Source organism: Apteryx rowi, unplaced genomic scaffold (genome assembly GCF_003343035.1).
Source record: "Apteryx rowi isolate R43461 unplaced genomic scaffold, aptRow1 scaffold_259, whole genome shotgun sequence".
In the NCBI taxonomy this organism is placed as follows: domain Eukaryota; kingdom Metazoa; phylum Chordata; class Aves; order Apterygiformes; family Apterygidae; genus Apteryx; species Apteryx rowi.
In genome coordinates this window covers 858,879-879,678 of record NW_020448963.1, presented here as the reverse complement: position 1 = coordinate 879,678, position 20,800 = coordinate 858,879, and the positions used below count along the sequence as shown (strand labels likewise).

At 50.6% G+C, this 20,800-nt stretch overlaps 1 protein-coding gene across 3 annotated transcripts in view; it reads right to left on the bottom strand.

Moving 5' to 3' along the window:
• The window catches only part of EPHB2 (EPH receptor B2), a 125,875-nt gene that overhangs the window by 18,719 nt on the left and 86,356 nt on the right, over window positions 1–20,800 (bottom strand). For all 3 annotated transcript variants that reach the window (XM_026067381.1, XM_026067380.1, XM_026067382.1), the window contains exon 6: window positions 2,402–2,526. In XM_026067381.1, coding sequence (XP_025923166.1) covers window positions 2,402–2,526 — 125 coding nt within the window. The remainder of the gene's footprint in view (window positions 1–2,401; window positions 2,527–20,800) is intronic.

Genomic DNA, 20,800 nt, shown 5'->3' with positions numbered 1-20,800 from the left:
GCTAGATTAATGCGAGATTCAATTCTGCCAACCAGACAGAAAAGGAAATAACATCACTGCATTGCTGAAAACGCAAAAATGGAGAAGCCTGGAGGGACAACTCCGTGGAAAGCCCTACTCAAAAAAGCAAACCAGAAGTCAGGATGCCTGCGGGACAGGATGGAAGAGACAGTGGAGAAGATGGTAGTACCACTGTCTAAGCAACCAGGAGGCGCTGGCCAGGTCCATGATGAGTCACACCTTCCCCAATGACACTGTAAAACTAGTGTCTAGGCATTAGAAGAGCAGTTGTGGTTGTAACTGAGATGATCCCTCAATACGTAGATAAACTGGCACAGTAAATGAGGAGAGAGAGTAAATTCAGAACTGATCGAAGGGAAAGTATCCTGCATCTAAAGCACTCTTGACTCACCATCTGAAGCATAAGACGACATGAGCTATTGGCAATTGCTGAGAGATCAGACTATGTGTGTGCAACTGGGACTTCAGAGTTATGAGAGTAAAGGCTAACAAACGCAGAGGCGTTTTGGAAAAGAGACAAATCCACTGCCATTGGCCAGGTACTGACCTCTAGCTCTTGCTTATCCCTTTTTTTCTTCCACATGCTTCCAAATCCTCTGACATTTGTTTGCTGCTGGACTGGATACATCTAAGCTTTGAGCCAACAATCCCCTTCCAAGAAGGACATTCATCCTGGTTGCAGGAGATAAAGACTGGCCTTTCTTCTTCCACCAAAGCACCAGCAAGAAACGGACCAAGACATTCAGATATCAGGACAGCAAGAGCCTCAGCGCCAGCACGTGGCACTGCCCCTCCTCAGCATGCTGAGGGGCCAAGCCTGCAATATTCACTCTGGCAGGGCTTGTGCTCCACTCGCAAGCTTGCTCCCATGTAAGCCATTGCTTGAGAGCAGCTCGGGCCACTTATCCCTGCAGTCAGTGACACCCTGCACCCTAATCTCCTAGAAGGGTGGCAAATAGATGCTCACCCTGTGGATGGCCACCAAGCCCGGCCATGAACAGCAGCTTCCCCTTTAGACAGAAATTCTCTTTCTTTACAGCCTCTCCCAGAAAATAGGGGAGAGGGGGAGGAAAGAGAGGGAGAAAGAATAAGAGAAAGTAAGAGGAGGAGAATGACCTCCCTGAGATCTTCTGTCTCTGCTTAGAGTGTCCCTGGGGAAAGGACCCCTCTTGCTTTCCAGATCTGTCTTGTTACCTTCTCATCCATCTTGCTACGTATTCTGGGATCATTTCCAAGGGTCAAATAAATGGCTGTGATTTATGCAATATAGGTCAGGACCTATTTAACAGCTTACAAAGAAACTCCCCCCTCCCTGTTCTCCCTCTGGCTCTTGGTGATGAGAAAATAGGTCACAGGCAGGCAGTGGGGGGGATTAATCATTTCTTCCGGCAACTGCTGGGAAAATATTTTCAGTTCCATTTAATCATAAAGCTTTTTAATTAGTTAGTTTGCAATTTTTAATGTATAGTTTATAAGCTCTTGTGCAGGGGGGCAGATTCCTGGAAGGAGAATTCTCCTGCTCCCCATTCCCCATCTCCCCTGGGTAGCACGGGTGCAGTTTGCAGCCACACAGAGCTTGGCAGGCTCTGGGAGGGCACAGCAACATCAACACGGTCTTCAGATCCCTCAGCAGCCATACAGTTTCAGTCCCGTGATTTCCTCCCATTCCGTAGGATGAACACCCTGCCCCAACCCTGGCTTGCTGATCCCTCCGCCCTCTTGGGCAGGTAGGAGGCGGAAGGGGCATGTTCCAGAGGGACTGAAGAGCCACAGCTGTGGGATCCCTTCTGTCACCTCATATCAGCGTCCCCAAAGCCCCTAGTGCATCATGTACCCACCAGAGGAGTCCAGCCCAGCTTCTCTTTGGCACAACGCACAGCTACAGCGGGTTCAGGCTGCCACATGCAGGTAGCGAACTCACCTTTAGTGTAAATGCACTGACAGCGTGACACCAAACCTCAAAGACTGGCCACTTGCTAGTGCGGTCCACCTTGGCACAACATGTGCTCTGTGGCATCCCTACCATCCCCATTCTCCACTAATGACCCAGCAGGTGAAGGGAAAATTTAGACCCTGGATCTGGACCCYGGTTACCTAGCTCTTCCCACAACTGGCCCACCTGCTGCAAGTACTGGACAAGTGAAGGAAGGAGAAGGTCCTCCAGGAAGACCAAGAGTTTTCCATTCTCTTTCACACATACTTGGGATATCTAAGCAGCTAACAGGGTCATYGCACCCATTGCTGGGCTCTGAAGGGTTAACAGTCACTGCCACCCACAAGGGCCAACTGCAGCAAGAAAAGCAATGTCCTCATGCAAAGCTTTGCACCACCTCCTCCCTTATGGATCCCACAGCTGGACTCCACTGAGGTTCTGTAGTACCTTCTCATAGTATTGCAGCTCATAATCCAGGATGACGCCGTTGGGTTGGTCAGGCTGAGACCATGAGAGGGTAATGCTGTCCACAGTGCGGCTGACCTGATGCATGATGGACACAGCAGAAGGAGCTGGAAGAGAGAAAGAGAGAGAAAGGTCTCAGTCGGATGCTTGCACAGACAGGACCTGCATCTTGTAGCTGGGGACAGCAAGCTGGGTATTACTGCTACATGGAGCTACTGAATTCACTTCCAGCACTCACAAGGCCATCCGGGGGTTAGGAGATCCAGGCTTTTGCTGTTTGGAGAAAGCAGTTAGGGGAGGATAAAACATTTCTACTGTTCACCAAGAGTTTGTAATTAGGAACAATGTAGGGCAGCATCTCTGGCAGGAAAGCTGGAAAGAGATCATTCCTTTCCCGGGCGAAATGAACCCAGGGCTGGAGCAATCACAGCCTTGTTCCTCTGGAAAAGTGCTCCCGGYCCAGCACTACGCAATCCTCCCTGCTTGCCATAGGGAGGTAGGGGGTTTTGTACTTCAGCATTTGCATAAAGAAGCTGTATAAGACGCAGGCAGCTACRGGGAGCAAGCGGCTCCTCTCCGCCTCGGTGTGCTGGGTCTGCAAGCCGCACGTGCCAATCAAGGGAGGTGCATCCAGCAGCCTGAGCAGGCAACGTAAACCTGACCTGACAYGCTGACAGCGGTGAGTCCCCTGGAAATAACATACCCCCAGACACCACATCTCCCACCGAGCACAACGGGACCTTCCAGCAGCTCCTCAGACAACCCTGCCAGCTGCCCACCCCCTGCACTGCCCTGTGTTGCCTACACGGCTTGACACACGGCCGGGTAGGGACACTGCAGTCTTAGCTGGTGCAACGCTGCGGGAAAACCGTCCTCCAGGGACCTGTGCCAAGAAGCAGATGGGGCGGGGAGCTCACAGCACAGAGCTGCCAGCTCTCTGGGAAACCCTGAGYGGGTCTGATTCTGCTTGCTCTGGACCTGCATGAGCACCCTGGTCTAGTTTTAATCTGGTCAGCTCAGGTATTGACAGCAAAGATGCCACAGCAATGCAGGCATTCGCCTTGAGCCCTCCACCCTTGCAGGAAGAGCTGACACACATACGCCCTTGCTGCCTCCTCCTCACTGGGGCTGAGACTGGCAAGATGAGCGCGTGTCCTTGCCTATCCTGCACCCAGGCGGCTGATGGCACTGCCAACACAGCCTCTACTGATGTCAGTCTGGAGGCCACCCCAAATCTCAATCGATATCACTCCAGCCTTGGCAACCTCAACCTGTTTCAATCCAGCCTCGGAGAGAGCTAACTCCGGCACAGAGTCAGCCCTGGCAAGCCTGCCAGAACCAACTCACTGCATTGGCGGCTTCAGGGCGGAGGAGAACCCTCAGGGGGTGGGAGAGGGGTGGAGAGCGGTAGCRAGAAAGCTTCCCCATCACTCTCATCACAGGCCTGGTCACAGATGGATGCAGAAAGGCTTGCACTCAGAAGGGCTTTTACCAGGTCCAACCCTTTCAATATTTCATGGAAGAACTCATTTGACAGCTCTGAGAAACAGCTTGGAGGAGCAGCACACAAAGTAAAGCACCTCTCACCCAYCCGCAGTCCAGTTTCCCTTGGCATCGTGAGCAGTGGCAGAAACCATACCAGCTGAGGACTTGCCACAGGGCATTTCTCAGATTGCACTGCTTCGACCAGCTTGGCCGCAGCACATCCAGCACAGCATCGTAAAGAATTACAGCTGAGTGACCCTTGTCAAGATATACCACCAGAGTACATTGTCCTGATCCACYGTCTTTGTCTCTTCACTTATTTACCAATTTGCTGGATTCAGTCAACCAGACCAGCGTGGCTCCKAGGAGGTGTACTCCATGTGGGTCAAGGGGATTAGGGATCAGGTGTGGGAACGGCAAGAGCAGCACAAAACCTGCCACCATGCTGCTGCACCGTTTCCTTTCACCTGCCCTGGTTTCCCCAGTCATGAAGCAAGGTAAAATATGTGTCAGCCTCAGCAAGGTAATGGAGAGCTCTGGGTTTGTCCAGCCCTTCTTAAAACTGAAGAAGGGCAAAGAACAGATACTTATGCCAAAGTCTTCACGCACTCTCTGTTACTTAAGCATCCCCTCATCCCAAACTCAAAGCCCTGCATGCCAACCTGAGAGTGCACGGCTTCTGCAATGTCTCTCCTGCTTCTCCAGGCCACATCAAGCAAGCTAAAAAAGATAACAGCTACAGCCCTTTGTGTGCAAGTCATTTGTGATCAGCCATGACCAAGGATTCCGGGTCCTTGGAGAACCTGCCCTAGTATAGCTCAAGAGCACGGAGCAAACAGATGAGGTGGGCTCACTGCTCATCTGATCTGGATGCAACACACTTAAGGACACTTTCAAAATGCCACCACAGATGCTGTCAAATCCTGAGCCACTCCACACAACRCCATGTGAGCTTGTGACAGACAGTGCTGCACATGGGAAATCCAAAGGCAAACACGGTTGCAAAAGCACCACTCAGATTTACCCCTGCTCTATTTTGGAAACAGCAACGTATAGTCCCTGTGCTGTTCTCTGACATATGTGAGGTTGCATCCAACAGCAGAAAAGCTGCACCCAACAGGAGCACATGACATCRCGATCCTTGATAAGGCACATACACCAGCATCTTGGGGAGGGAGCAGATAGGATGAATTGGTCAAGCAACTTCCATGGTCTTCCTGCACCTGGGGCAGAGCACTATCTCTGCATAGGCAGAAAMCTCCACTATTGCATCTTCTCATTAACTCTCTGATCACGCAATTCCCTGAGGTCTCTTATTATAATAGAATCACAGAAATATTTAGAAGTGACCTCTGTATGTTTCTAGTCCAACAGGCTGTTCCATGCAGGGTAACTTCACAGTCAAATCACTTTGCTTAGGGCCATGCCCAGCTGACACCTGAATGTCCCTTAGGATGGAGAGCCCACAGACTCTCCGAGCACCTGTCTCAGGGCTGCCACGCTCTCATGGGGAAGAAGTTYTTCCTTATATCCCAATGGGATTTCCCTTGCTGTKACTTTTGCCCACTGCTACTGTCCTCTCACTGCACCTGTGGGAAGAGTCTGGCTCTGTCTTCTCTGCAACCTCCCTTTAGGACTGGAAGACTAATTAGATTCCCCTCCACCTCCTTTTCTTGAGGCTGGCCAAACCCAGCTCTCAGTTATGCTCATATGTCATGTGCTCCAGCCTCCTGACCATCTTAGTGACCTTCTGCTGGACTTGCTCCAGTTTGATGTCCCCATTGCACTGGGGCCACAGGKAGCCCCAAAATGGGCACAGTATCCTAGATGGGGCCTCATGAGCACCAAGCAGATGGGAATAATCACTTTCCTCAATCTTCTGGCTATACTCTTACTAATAGAGCCCAGTATGCTGCGACACTATAAAACATGGTCTTCATCACAGGTCAGTGCAATAGCTTGTACAGAAAGAGGCTTTGAACTCTGCTTGTGAATTAGATGTGCTGGAACCGCGTATCTGATTTTTAAAGCAGTTCAGTGGAGTTAGCCAGACTTCAGAGTGACTTTCTAAAGTCTAGTCACTGGGAAAAGCTTCCGGCCAGATAACTGCACGAATGCTCAGACAGATGGTATCTGGCAGCTTTTATTCCCCGAAACAGAGTGGTTTCTTCAGAGTCAGCTGAAAAGTTGCATGATGAATTGYGAGCTTCTGACTCTTCGCTACTTCCAAGTCAGGAAGGCCCTGATTGCAATTCTCTGCTCTGCCTCTCAGGCCATGCATAAATACACATTATCCCTCTGCACTGCCATTTTCTACCTGGAAAATGAGGATAGCCATCCTGTCTGGTTTTCACTCCCCGCCTGTCTTATCTAATTTAACTGAGAACTTTCAGAGACAGAGGCCGTGCTTAGGAGCTTGGTCCCTCAGCAGTATTTAATGCATGTAATATAATAGTTATAAAGGAAGGAGATGAAAACAGAAGTTAATTCAGTTAAAGTGAACATAAAGAACATCCAAACTGGGTTAGTGGTACCCGGTGACACTCTCATCGCAAGGTCTGCTCCAGCTCTGACAAAAGCATCAGGCACCTTTGTGTACCAGTCTAAACTGATGTAGAAAGAGCTTTTCTGCTATGGGACTCTGTGGAGTGACAAACACAACAGACAAAAACCTGCAAGAGACTTGCACCTTGTGACACACRATGAACTCGGCTGAGCAAAGACTTCCTGATGGCAAAAATCTCAGAATATTTAAGCTGACTTTCCTGAACTGTTGTTTCTGAACAAACTCTCCATTGGGTTTCTGAGTATTTCAAAGCAAAGACACAACAAACTGAAAAAAGGAACAAAAAAAGAGTCTGTTCTGTCAGCTTGCTTTGAGCCAAGATCTTTGCAGCACCTCCCAGAGCACAGCCTGGCTGCTAAAACCAGTGATTCCCCGGCAGCATTTAACCCAGCCCTGTGGGATCGGTCACCTTGTTCCACAAACAAGGACTCCTCTTTGTTCCCTCGCGACAAAAGAAACAGAGCTTCAGTGCTCATTTCCAGGTGCAGGCTTTGCCCAGCACCAAAGAYACTCCCTTAGCCGCCGGTTCACTTGGTTCTCCCAAGTTACTACACATGGGGAAAAGGGATCTTCGAAAAGGGACCTGCGCCATGACACACAAAGCAGATTGGATTTGGAGCATCCCAGCCCTCAGTGCTACTATTSCTTTTGATGTCACCCACATGAATGTATATGCAGATGGTATCCTGATGGTGTCTCCAGGTGTGTGCATGTAGGATTCAAAAAATAAGCAGAGCTTCATTTCCACAGTGGAGGGAAAACTTCCTTTTCTTTACTGAAATCTCAAATCACTTGGAGGTAAAATGAACCATTCCAGTCCTTGAAAGGCCCAGACTTTTCCAAATCCTCTTGTCCCTCTGGTACTGCCTCGGATTCTTTAGATAATTCTTAGCGGAGTCCTGTGGCTTCTCCAAATTGCTGGAGACATAAACCAAGCCAAAACCACTGCTGGAGTGTAAAGTATGCTTAATGAAAATCCACTGGCACAAAAAGGCAGGTGACCCATCCCCTGCTGTAACAGAACCTTCAGAACACAAGCAGGAGAGATGACCATCTGTCACATTACAGCCTCTTTGGGGCAGAAGCATGGGTGAAACGCTAGGAATACCTCCAAGGTTTTCACAGAATGGTTGAGGTTGGAAGGGACCTCTGGAGATCATCTAGTCCAACCCCCCTGCTCAAGCAGGGTCACCTAGAGCACGTTGCACAGGATCGCGTCCAGGCAGGTTTTGAATATCTCCTGAGAAGGAGACTCCACAACCTCTCCGGGCAACCTGTTCCAGTGCTCTGTGGACAAGCCTTGGCAGTCTTTCTATGACATCTCGTACCCGAGCCCCCAGCAGGCAACAAACCTCCCTAGACAAGAGGTCAGGTTGGCAGATAGGTGCCCCCGTCCCCTGCAGCAGGGAGTCCCCCACAACAAATCACTCACAGCTTCTTCCAGGTGTTCCTGCAAGACACAGGGTCTGTTGTCCCACTTGCTTCCCTTGCAGCCATGCCCAGCTCCTCCTCAGCCCAGAGGGCACTAAACCTGTTCTTCAAATGCAAGTCTTCAGGAAGAGTAGGAGCCTTTCTCCTCCTACGAGGAGTGACCAGCTTCCAGCCACCTTCTACAACGTTATGATGCACCATTTCACATGGCACAGAGCCCTCTGGCAACTCCACTGCTGTGGGGGCTTGAGACTCCTGAAGCTGTACAGTCTCCAAGAATACCCTGTCTAGCTCTTGCTCATCTTCTCAGATACTACACAGCCTACTGACCTCCTCCTGTAACTCCCTTACCTGATGACACAACTCGTCAACAGCAGCCCACCTTCTGCAGGAGACCTGACTGCCAGCCCAGGCCTCCCGGAGAGGCCCCAAGCCCTCCCTGCAGCCCGAGACCTGGAGAGCTGCATCTGCTGTCAGAGGGTCTGTCTGGGTCCCAGCTTCTGACACAGCTGATGCAGTAGCTCCAACAGCTACTGGGGAATGTGCTCTGCAGCATGTCATGACCATGCTTGAAGCGCACACCGCAGGCATCAGAAATGAAGGCACCTTCAAGCACCCTTCTGCGCAAACTGCTGCCTCTGCTCACTGCCTCTGCTCACTGCACTCTGGGAGCTGTGCTCCAGGCCTGGCTCTTATATAGGCTTCTCCCTAGCACTGACTCCCAGGGTGCTTGACCCACCCTAATCAAGGGCCACCTGGATCAAAGGCCCCAGCTCCCTCTCATCAGGGACAACCAAGAGAGCTCGTTAGCGGCAGCTACACCTGGCTAGAGCTTCTCCCAGGAGACTCCAACGAGCACAGCCAGCCCCTTGTCTTGGCTGGGGCTTGGGTCTTCTGCAGTTTACCTTAATCCAATAGGCTGAAAACTGGAGCTGAGCAGACTCCACTGGCTTGGGAGCAGCTCTGCCTGTAAAAGAGGCTGGACAAATCTCCAAGGGTATTGACACCTTTTCTTGCCCAGCTTTTCTGTGACCTATAACAGAGAGTGGGGACCTGCCTCAGCCAACAACCGGAAACACGTGAGGAGGATGGGGCTCCAGATGCAACCCGTTCTCAGGCCTCGATAGAGCAAAGCGGTATGCCCATAACCTCCCCAAAGAAGAGAGAGGTAGAACTGCTGGGCTTTGCCAAAACCGTAATGACAGCTTAAACACCAGTGTCCTCACAAACTATGCTGGCTCCATGCCACAAGGTGGCCATGCCCCGAGCACTGAACAAATCCTCTTGCTATCCCACGGTGAAGGGTCTCTTAGAGCCGAGATCTTTTCTTCATTGCTCTGTGTCTCTCACCTCCTAGACCCCAGGCTGGGGTGAAGTTCTTGGTTTTGGTACGAGGACCTGAACTGGCTTCCTTGTCACCAGCAGGCAGAACCACAGCCCGAAGAGCAGCCCAAAGAGCTCTCAAACGCTGCTGCACCGCAGATAAGCATGACTGCACCAGCGTAATACTTCTTGGAAAGATCTGGATCCTACGTCCTGCTTGACTGGCTGTTTCCCAGAAAAAAACTCAGACACCCAGTGGGGCGGGAACCGAAAGTCACACCTTGATTTGGCAAGAGAAATACCAGAGCCACAAGGCTGTTCAGCCCATTGAATATTTAACCGCTGCATATACTGTACAGAGGGCAATGATTCACTCACACACACAAGTTAAAGTCTCGCCAGCATCCAGGTGGGTCTGAAAGACATCCTGAACGAGTGCTCTAATCTAACCAAACGATAACAGGAAAGGAGAGGCCTCTGCTTCTTTTCTGTCTGTGGTTTGGGCTACAGTCATGCTCCTGACGAAGTCTGCCAGCGAGACAGACGTGAATTAGGCACCACGACGCTTCGGTCTGTCTCAGGACAGTGCCTCTGGCCTAGCTAATCAGCTTAGTCTAGGTGCCTAATTTACGTGCAGCTGAATTTCAAGGGACCTTACCRGGGAAACAGATGAACCTAGAGGCTTTTGTGCCTCCGCACTTAGTACAGAGTGGGGCTGTGAAGGCTGAAACGTGAGACACAACATCTGTTTGTAGACCGAGCCCTTGGCTTTCGCTGTACCTTTCAGCTCCTCGCACTTCCCAGTAGCACCGAATCTCAGCAGCACTGGTGGGATGGGACYGCTGAGGTCTCTAGTCCAGCCTGCTCACAGCAGGATCATCCCCAACACCAGATCAGGGCAGCTTTAGCTTTGTTCAGCCAAGTCTTTGAAACCTGCCAGGATGGGGTTTCCCTGGCTAAGAGTCTCTCTATATTAGCATCTGTTAGTCTTTATCGATTGGTTCCATTCCCATTCCAGAAATAAAAAAAAGAGGAATTTTTGTTTTTAAAAAACAATCCTGCTCTGTCACATTACTGTAAAACAGTTCCCTCCCTGTCCTGCCTCCCAATGACTCTAGTTGAGGCACATTCAACTTTTTAGAAAACATTTCTCCTAAAGACTAATCTAAAAAATTTTGGTCTGGTCCCCGACTATGGAACTCAAGTTCTTCCAACGTTTGCTTATGATCCATAACAGAGATGCAGTACCCTCAGGCACTGCAGCAAAGCCTCCCTGTCCTTCAGTCCTGCATCTGGAGTCCATAACAGTGCTGGGCACAGGAAGCTGAGAYGAGGACTTGGCTCTGTTTCCAGACCTGGAATTACTGATGAAGGATGCGTGAACTGGAAAAAAAAATTCCGTGTCAGTCTCCTGAGGATGCGAGACTGGGGTAGAGCTTCTCTCACTGCTTTGTACCAGGTATTTCCAGATAACTAAGAAATGAYGGTTTGCTGAGAAAAGGGATCCTTATTTAATGTATTAGTGGCTGTGAATCTCTTTACAGATTTCTAGCCTTGCTTGAAAGCATGTCCAGGTTTTATTGTGATGGAGCCRCTCAGCGAGGATGCTACGGCATGCAGGCTAATACCTCCATGGGCAAGGAACCCAGCGAGACCCATGCCCACCGGCCTCGTGGCTTCCTTAAGCAGTCTTTGCAGTCTCTGCAAAGGTCAGTGTCAAAACCGAAACCCTGCTTGGYACAGCTCCATGATAGCAGAGGCAGSTTAACCACTCCTGGTCCCTCCACAAGAGATTTTTCGATACTTTAAATAAAAATTTGCTTAACTTGAGGTATGGACAAAGTTGTATGTTGGTACCATTGCTCAGTGCTCAGCTTGCTACAGCCGGTATTTGACTTTCATACCTAATAGTTACTTCTTTTTGGTCTACCYGCTGAAAATGATAAAAACACTAAGGGAAAGAAGGAAAGGGAAGAAAAAAAAAAAGGGAAGAAGTCTGAGTGTTCTGAGAGAAATAGGTATATGCTAAGTGCAGCAACACCCCAAAGAAGGTCATGCTGACTGCAAAACCCAGGGCAGTTTGATGAGACAGTGCAAGAACATGTTGATTTCGAAGCAAACTGCAAAAAACGACTGTAACACCCAGGTCTGAACATCTGCACAAGGCTGGCCACAGAATCCAGAATGATTTAAATATAGCTGAAATGTTTGTGGCTGACCCTGTGCATGTGTTACACATAGACATCCAGTTTTCTTTAAAGACTGCAATTACGAAGAGCCCACTGTGTCTCTTGGGAAGCTTTCCTCATGGTTACTTACTCTCTTCTAAAATGCACATATTATTTTCAGGTTGAAATGTATGGACTTCCAAATGCTGGATCTTGTCTGCTTTTGCTAGCTAAACTAAGGAAGAGTTTTGTCCCTATGGAAGAAATGAAAGATCATAACATTTTCTTTTCATCTTCTTTTCTATTACCTAAGTAGGTAAGTGGGTTTTTTGAGTGCTTCACTGATTTATCAGCCCACAGATCAATCTGATAACTCTTTTCTGAACCTCTTCCAATTTTGTTAACCTCCTTTTCAAATATAAACCCCCAAATCGATCTCCGTAGCTAGCAACCATCTCCCTTAACTACAGAGACAGCATCCACCTCCTCGCTCAGGTTTGATATTCCTCCGAGTGCATCCAACACGATACTTCTCTGACTCAGTCCGCTCCTCAAACGACTTGTGCAGAGCTGGTATTCCCTTTCTGCTGTGTGTCTTCAACCTTGCTTCACCTCTGTAAGAAGGATTTTTAGTCTTTCGCCTTTCCTAATGGCAAGCCCAAGAGAGGGACGAGTGCCTGTCGTTTCTATGTCTTTACACTGCATGCACAACCCTTCTAGAAGGATGTGGGTGGTGGGGAGAGCACAACCTTGTCTCTAATGCTGATAGGGGAGCATGACTTTTGAAGCCTCAACTGCCTTAAGAAAAGCATATTTTGACTTGTAAACCGAGCACATTGGAGCTGGAAAAAACTCGGACTAAAAAGAAAGGAGCCGACGGGTCCACCAGGTAGGAGAGAGCCGTGTTTTGAACTGCTGCCTTCACTTCTTGCACCTCCCTGCTACCGCAGGGTCAAACCAAACACCTCCGGGCCCAGACTGCTTTGAAGAAGTCCTGCATTCCCTATAACCCCTGCCGGGAGCAGCGTGAGAGATCCGAGATGCATCTGAAATTAGTGSCGTTGGAGAAACTGCTGCGTAAAGCTCGGGGCAATTCGTGATGATAAAACCGACAAAAAGCAGCAAGGGGGCATCACAGAAAGAAGAACTGCACTGGGTGAATGAGAAATAAATAGGCCCATTTTTCTCCATGGTTTTATGCCCTGTTTTTTCAAGATCCTAAAGCGACCTCCTTATCCCACCACTATCTTTTGGAGGCATTTTTTGGTGTGTGTGTGGGGGGGGAAGGGGACAGACCGTGTCGCTTCAGCCCCTGGACCACCTGCCAGAGGACCCCGGGATCTTGCTCCAGCTTCTCTTTCATGATGTGCGCGACCGTTTGAAACACTGCCAGTTGCAATCTGCCCCCCCCGTTTTGCAGTTAGCCCCCTGCCTCCTTCACCTGCCAGGCCTGCAGGACTCAGCCTTTCACTCCTTGCCCGTCAGTGGGTCAGGGCTGTTGAGGTCCCGCTATAATCAAAGGGTCTCCATTCATTTTCTGGCTTAGCTGGAAGAGTCAGGTTACAGGCAGCAAAAGCCCTATCTCTGATCACTTTAATACCACTAACCCATGTCATGTCAGACAGAGTCAACATTTGCTCTGGAAAACAGTCCTGACGGAGAGAGAGCAAAGCCAACCCGGCCCATGGCCTCTCCTCAGGAACATTTTGAAATTATCCAGGGGAAAAAAAGAGGTGAACAGCTGGGAGTTTTCCAGCATCTCCTCAGAGCCCTTCTGACAGATCTTGGTCCCTGGAGTGTCAGGTTACCGGACTGGGAACTGCTTTTATTATAAGAGGGTCAGCAGGGAATTCTGGCATTTTCAATTACCCACATGCAGAAGCGGCTGTGATCTGGGGTCAGGATTAACTGCACGACCTCTGGCTGAAGACAGAGTGGCAGGGAAATGCACCGTGATGCTGCAAGGCACCAGCGAGTCCAGAGGCCAAGGGACAGGGCAGTAAGTGGGCAGATGTGGGGGAGAAAGTTGCCGACAGAGCACGGGGCAGCGGATGCCGGAGCTCCTGCAACCACCTTGCAAAAGTGGCGGAAAGAGACACATGGAAAAACTCTGCGAGAGGTGGGCAAGCAGTGCCACCCCCCCGTCCCCCAGGGCATTTCTCCAGGCGTTCAGCCTTACTGGGTGACCCACGTAGCTCCGGCAAAGCCGGCAGACCTACACGTGCGGGGAACGGGATCCCCATCAGCATCAGAGCAGGACATTCCTCAATGCAGCGCCCCAGAGATYTGGGAGCACTATTTGTGCTTCAAGCCCTGGACGACATGAGAAGCTTGTTCTGCTGAGACTAAAGGGTGACTTTTGTGCAACAGCGAGGAAGGTGCTGTGGTCAGGATTTGGAGCGAGGGCTTCCCAGACCCTGAAATCACAGGGCCTGGTGACATCTAGGCTGGGATCCAGGCTCTGGCAGTGCCCCAAAACCGGTGTTTCAAATGACAGAAGCTCACAATGCCTCTGTGCAAGGCTGCACACAGGTAAAACACTCATGCCTGCCTCCCCGCARGGCTTAGGTGAAGTCTGAAGGATAATCTGTCAGGCATCGCCRTAAAAACCAGCCCCAATCCCTGTCCTTCTGGGGTGGTGTGGCTGAAATGCCCCCAAGGCAGAGCAGAGCTAGGTCAGATTTCCTCGGCTTCTTCTAATTCAGCTCCCTTCCGAAAGTTTCGAGGAYCCCTGTTCCTTAGACGCAGGAGTGAAAAGCCAGGACAAATCACTTTGTGCTCCCCTGCAGTCCCAAGCACCTTGCCCTGGTGCTCACCCCAGGGACCTCTAATCCAAATAGGTCCTCACTCCTTGCCCTGAGATGCTCCAGACCCACACGGTTCCCAGCAGGTGACTGGCTTCTTACAGTCACTGTGCAATGGTCCAGCCATCCCCTGTTCAGGTCCCATTGCTGATCTCAAGGCCCCAGGGCTTCATGCCCCCAGAATCCAAATGCATCTAGGTGTCCAGTTTAAAACTGACCTCTTTGGTTTAAAACCTTCTCCATGTTCCACTTCTCCAGGTAAAGCCACAGACTCTCGGCCATTCTACCAGCCCAGGTTTCCAYGTTGCCTTTTCTGGCAACCCCCTTGAGCCCTCCTGGATAGCACATGGATTCTGTTTCTTGAAGGATCCACTTTCTCTTCACTGTGTCCTAAATTCCCCTGGCTGGACCACCTGGAAGCTGTGCCAYAGACCACCAGAGTGCCACTCTCTACAGATCCACATTAAAAGGTGCTGTGTGCCTTGTAGCCGCTATCGCTCCTGGGTGCTTGCCTGCATCTGTCAACACCAGCCCTGCAGGCTTCAAAGCAGCTCCAAGAGAGGAGAGAGAAGGTAACATCCTTGAGGATGCTCCAAAGGGCAGGGAAACTCTGCCTGAAATTCCCGCTCCAAAGAAGACAGAGAACAGATTTCAATTTGGGATGCTTTCCTCCAGCATGAGCGCAGAAAGCACCATGAGAAGGAATACTCTGGTGAGGAAGGGAAGCTTTTTCTGATCTGGCATTGGTGACAGTCTGGCTGTGTGGGAGGCTGGACTAGAGACCTCCAGAGACCCGTCCCCCAGCACTTCTGTGTTCGTGATTCTCTGCYGTTGAAAGTGTTGAGTATTGCGGGGACTATTAAAATGTTCATCYGCCCCACCTCTTTGCCACTCTTCTTCCCTGCAATGGCATGTTCAGGAGCCACGTACTTTTGAAACCGATTATCTCCAGCAGAAGTTGGGGAAAGCAATTAAAAGTCACGGAGATGACAGCACTAGGGATATTTAACAAACAACGTTCACCTTAAAACATAAAAAGTCACAGGGCTGGGAAATTCACTGGAATTGCCAGAGCTACGAAAGGCTGGCATTTTACAGCTTGTGAGATTTTTATTCCATAGACTCCTCGCCTATGGCTGGCAAGGCAGCACTACCAGACTTATACCCATGTTGTTTGAGTGTGTTGAGTGCCTGGAAAAATTCCCATTAGGCCCAGTTCTCCAGCCTCTCAAGTTTGCAACTACAAATGCTGGAAAATCTTAAAAACGCAGTCGCGGAGTCCAAAGCTGGGTCCTGGCTCTGGCCCCATTTGAATCAACGAAGCCTTTGGTGTAGATTACAGCCTTTAAAGCAGTTCCTAATGCCACAAGCCCCGTAACTTGGCTCAGGCAGATGAAAGCTGTTGGCTGTCTTTAGGCTCTTTGTTTAACCGAGTTTGCAACCTTCATTTGCATGCTGCCATCCTGCCCGCGGAGGAGGGCAGGACTTTGTTCTCAGCACTGAGAGGAGATGCACCACCGGCACTCCAGAGGATCCCGGCATCCAGCGATGCAGCCTGCTGGAGCGGGTATGGGGTCATTCAGCGCCAAGGTCATCCCCACCTCCTGGCCCGCTCTCCGAATCGAAACCCTGTCTGTTCCAAACCAAGGCGACGGCATCAGTACGGGGTTGGCAGAAAGCAGGGAAGCTGGCAGGAGGCAGCCCTCTGTCCCTCCAACTTGCCCCCCAGATTTCCGACAAAATGGTATTTCCCCAGAAAATGCCAGTTAATTGCAACCAGAACTGTTCTTAGGAACATACTGATTTTGAAATTTTGAACATACAGAACTTGGACCAGAGAAATATTTCCTGACAAAAGCTTGGAAGAATGATGTCTGCTGCAGGGCACCCATTTGGACCCACTGAGCCTTGCTAATTTGAGACTGAGCTCGTTCCCTTGCCGTCTTTCATGGCAGACTCTGCCAGGCTGGCTTTCCTCTGCRTGCGGGGAAATTCTGGAAATCTCAGCTCTTTTCTTCTGGAAAGAACATTTCCTGCCCAGCCCTACCAATGCAGCAGCCTCCTGCACGCTTACCAGCGGCAGTGATGAACATGGACTGAGCTGGAGTCCTACCTGAACTGAGTCAGCCCGAGACTTATCATTTTACAAAGAGATAGAGGGGACTACTACATCATGGGGACTCCGAGGCGGACCAAGGGACAACCAGCCAGCCAGCAGCATTAACCTGATTTGATACAGCCATGCATTATGGTCCACAGAAAAGCACCACTAATCAGCATCACCCCCAAGCGTATGCTCAGCTATCTGAGCACTGTGACCCCGAAATCCTTGTGAGCGGCACATCTTCCCGGGTCTGGCCTCCTGTGTGTCTGGAGCCTCACATACCTGCCTCTGGCATTTCCACCTGCCCGAGTGCTGGCACTCAGAGCCTTGTGCGCAGGCAAGCCAATTAGCAGAGTAGACTGTGTTTGCCAAGTACAACAGGGAAGATAAATCACCCCTTCCAAACACGTAAGCAAAAGGTGAGCTCCTGAGCCACTCTGTCAGCTCCCAGGACTCACACGCGGCAGGGGGTGGCAGCACGTTGCTGGGAGAGGGGAGGCACTGATTCACCAGAGGGGACTTTCCACCCCATCCATCATGGACAGGCTTTTGTTTTCTGCCCAAAGTCATCTCCAGATGCTTTGGAGGAGGTTTCTGAAGCCCCAGGCAGGTGTAGGAAAAATGATCCTTAAACTCATGGAGTAATTTATGCAACTGGGAAGCCTGGGAGTCAGCAGGTGGAGGAGCCCGCAGAGCTGGTAGCGGGAGGAGAAGAGCATCTGCTAGGAAAGCTCTAGCAATGCAGCTCATACCCTGCTTTGCCAACATCCCCCCAACTGCCTGCTGCAGAAGCAGAAAGAGGAGTCCTGAAGAGCCGGCAGCTGGCTGGCTCTTACCATCTGGGGGCCCTGGCTCCGGGATGTCCCCGGTGGGCCGAGGAGAAGGTACCCCAGCAGGGCAGGGTCCCTCCCAGGTGCTCGCTGCAGGCCACCGCAAATCTCCGCAGCCGGTCGGGAGGATGCAGCGAGGGTGACAGGCTGGGACATAAAGCGAGAGGAGGGCAGCAAATGTCAAGCAGCAGCAGGTTTTAGCGGCAACGGCCCTGCGCACGAGGCAACCGGGGTGAATGTGGGAGCAGGGGATGAAAGTGCCTGGAGGAAAGAGAAGGGGGTGCGACACTGAAGGGTAGTGGGAGAAGAAGAGGGGCTTTAGAGCCCGAATAGCAGCCTGCAGGGCTGTGGAATGGATAGCGCTGTCCCGATACACTGCCGGGGACAYGGTTTGCTCTTGGAAGGACACTCTTGTCTAGGCAGTGTCCCCATCCAAGCAGGTCAACTTGCTGCTTGCATCAAGGAAAGGGGGGAAGAGAAACGCAGCAGGGAGCTGTTGCATTTGCCGGGYGATGGCTACAAGGGTGAGTGGTTTTTTTGTTGAAGGTAGAGGAAAAATCCTCTCTGGTGCCACGCAGTTCCCAGGAGGAAGAGCCATCTCACCTTTGCTTCATTCCTTATGGCTGAACTCACCAGGCTTTGCATAAGGACCAGACTGGACTCAGTCCAATAGAGGCCACTCATGAGAGACAGCAGTGCAGAGCAATGGCCCGCATGCTTGCTGTTGACCATCGACACTGCCAGCTGTCCTTGAGTTCATAGGCACCTCCAAGTCTTGTTAGGACAGCCCTGTCTGGAAGACACTGCCTGGTTGTGATACAAGCATTTGGGCAGTGATTTCCACTTTGAAGCAAAAGTTCATACCCTTGTGACATCTGGCTATCCTTAGCATGGACCTATGGCAAAGGTATGTGCTGCACATCTCCCCAGCCAAAGGACCTGCGTGGAAAGACACTACTGTAAAACAGCACCCAGAATAATAATGCAGATGAATCAGAATAGGTTATTTGGATGCACAGAGAGAGGGAGAAGGGATATGCCACTAAACTCTGCTTCTGTGGATGCTGCTCCTGATCGGTTTATCAGGAATGCGTATCTGGTGACACACTAACTGGCAGTCATACTGCGTTGGCTTCCCCAGAGTCTGTTTATAGCTCTTTTGGACTCTGTTTGCAGCCAAGAGCCTCTGACATTGGAGTTAATCCTTCCTTCTTTTCCTGTGTGACAYAAGAGTCCCTAACAAAAGGGATGCATTCCAAAAAAGCTGGATGTTTTCATTCTCCCGATCACTGGGAAGCCTTGAAGTTGTCTCTGCATACTTTGGAGCTCGGAGTTTTCTCTTCCCTTCCCAGAGAGCAGAATCTAGAGTCTGCTATCTAGAGCTGCCCTTCCGATGTGCTGTTGGAGACATACCTGCCCATGGAGTCTCTTTCGCCTGCAAGTTTCCCAGGACGTTCAACCTGCCCACAACGCGGATGGAGACGCTGCAACACTCACAGCGGCAAGATGCTCTGCCCCTCTCGACTCCTCCCCAAAGAACGGCCCCAAATTAGCAAGCAGGGGCTACATGTTGTCACCAACAAGGGGACTGACACACGGCACGGCTCTCAATTACTCAAGTGTCACTATTCCAAGCATCAGGCCATGCTCAGCATCTTGACCCTTGGCTTCCTCAYGGCTCCTTCCCTCCTGGGATGCTGGCATGACTCTCAGCTTCCCTCTCAGCCGCCCTTTTGGCACAGATCTTTTGTTCTGGCATGGCTGAGAAAAGGCTTTTGGTGGCATCCGGTATCTGTGTGATGTGTTTGTTTTCYGCTGCATGTCACAGTCCTTCAAGACGGGAGTGACCGCACCGGATGGAAAGGCCTGGAGCACGGCAGCGGGACTTTGCAGCTCTTGTCGAACTGTCCAGATTTTTTTCGTGAACTCAGGAATTAAGCCAATTGCACAGATTTAAGYCAGTGTGAAACACTCTGCTCAGCATCAGTATCATCTGTAATATGTGAATTTAGTTTTAAACAAGGCTGTTACAAGAAGGCTGGCACTAAACAGGGACTCGTAGCGTATCCAGCAGAATGCAGGTAGCACATGCCCTTGACTCAGTGCCTCTCGTTATAATTACCGGAGATCTGGAAGACGATGTAAAATCATCGCTGGCAAAACGCTCATAAARAGTCCAAAATGGCAGCGTTGGGAACCATAACAGCACTACAGAGCAATGAGCACAGCTTGATGGCTAAGCCCATGAAAACAATTATAAGGCTATGTTTGGGTCTGGAAACCAAAATGTAGGTCTTACTTGATGAATGGGAGACGGCATCTAGCAAAGCAGTGTCTGAAGGGACCAAGACGTTGTCATAGAAACCACCAGGGTAGGAGCTCCCCGCACGGCTGAGCGAGGTAGCACAATCTTCGGATGTATAAAAGGGAACAGWGACTACAGAAAGGAAAGTAGTTTGTTTGCAGTGAAAACCCTGCTGGGTATAGTACATAATTCCAAAAAAATGATGATGAAGAATATGAAAGTGTCCGAAAAGAGCTACAGAAAGAGCCACGTTTTCTGGAAAGCCACCTAACACCAAGCAAGGGTGATTCAGCTTGGTCTAATTACCTCTTATTTTTCTTCGAGAGAACCTATTCGCAGTCTGTATCTACACGAGAAGAAATGTCCCACTACCACAAGGCAACAGCAAAATAAGTTCTAATGATGTAAAGTGAATGTTAGYGAAATCCAGACGAGAAGCAAGCTGCACATTTTAAATGACAGCAGTAATTAATCATTGGAGAGCGATACTACAGCAATGACTGTAGCTGCCTTTGGAAGAACAGGAAGGTGAACTGTAGGTCACCTTCCTTGACCTAAAGCTTCTCTTTTGGGACCACTGTCACCATACCACCACGTCCACCTGCAAGTGCCATTCCTCTGGTCACACTCGGTACCTTCCCTTTGGTTGCTCTACAGGGATGATTTTCCCACYCTCTCACAGCAGCATTTTCCTGGGATGCTGAAGAATTTAGGATAGCTGAAGGTTAGAGATGTTGCTGGTGACATGGCATCTCTCCTCACTCTAGAAAGCACCAAACATAGGAGTTGCAGCCATGCCCTAACAGTGGTCACTTTATCCCTGGGTGAACCAGGGCAATTTTGCCTTGCTTTCTAATGCTGGCTTTCAATACACAACCTTCTCATTCATGTGCAGATGCCAGCTTGCCATTTGCTGTCTGTGCACGCCCCTCAACTCCATCTTTTTACGGCTTCCCGTCTCCTTCAAGCCTTACGTCAGCTGGTGCCTCAGTGGAGACAGCACTTCTTTATGCGCCTGTCCCAGCCTGACATGCGCCGAGCACCATCCGCCTGCTCAGCTTCCAGCCTTGAGCTACCACCGTACGGATGCAAAAGGCACAGAAGTCCGGCCCCGGCTCTCCGGCAGCTCTTTCCACCCGCTGGACTGGGAGAACCCCCAAAGTCCAGCAGAGCGAGTGCTTCGCTGCCAACGAGGAGCAAGGACAAGCTCTGCCTCCACGGTGGGCGCACGTGAGGTCCTCTGCTCCGCCCGAGACTGAGCTAGAGGCTCGACCCAGAGCCTCCCCTCGCAAAGGCAGATCCACCAACCACCGCCGTGCCGAGGGGGGCCGTAACCACCGATCCCCCCCCTCGGGCTCATCGCCT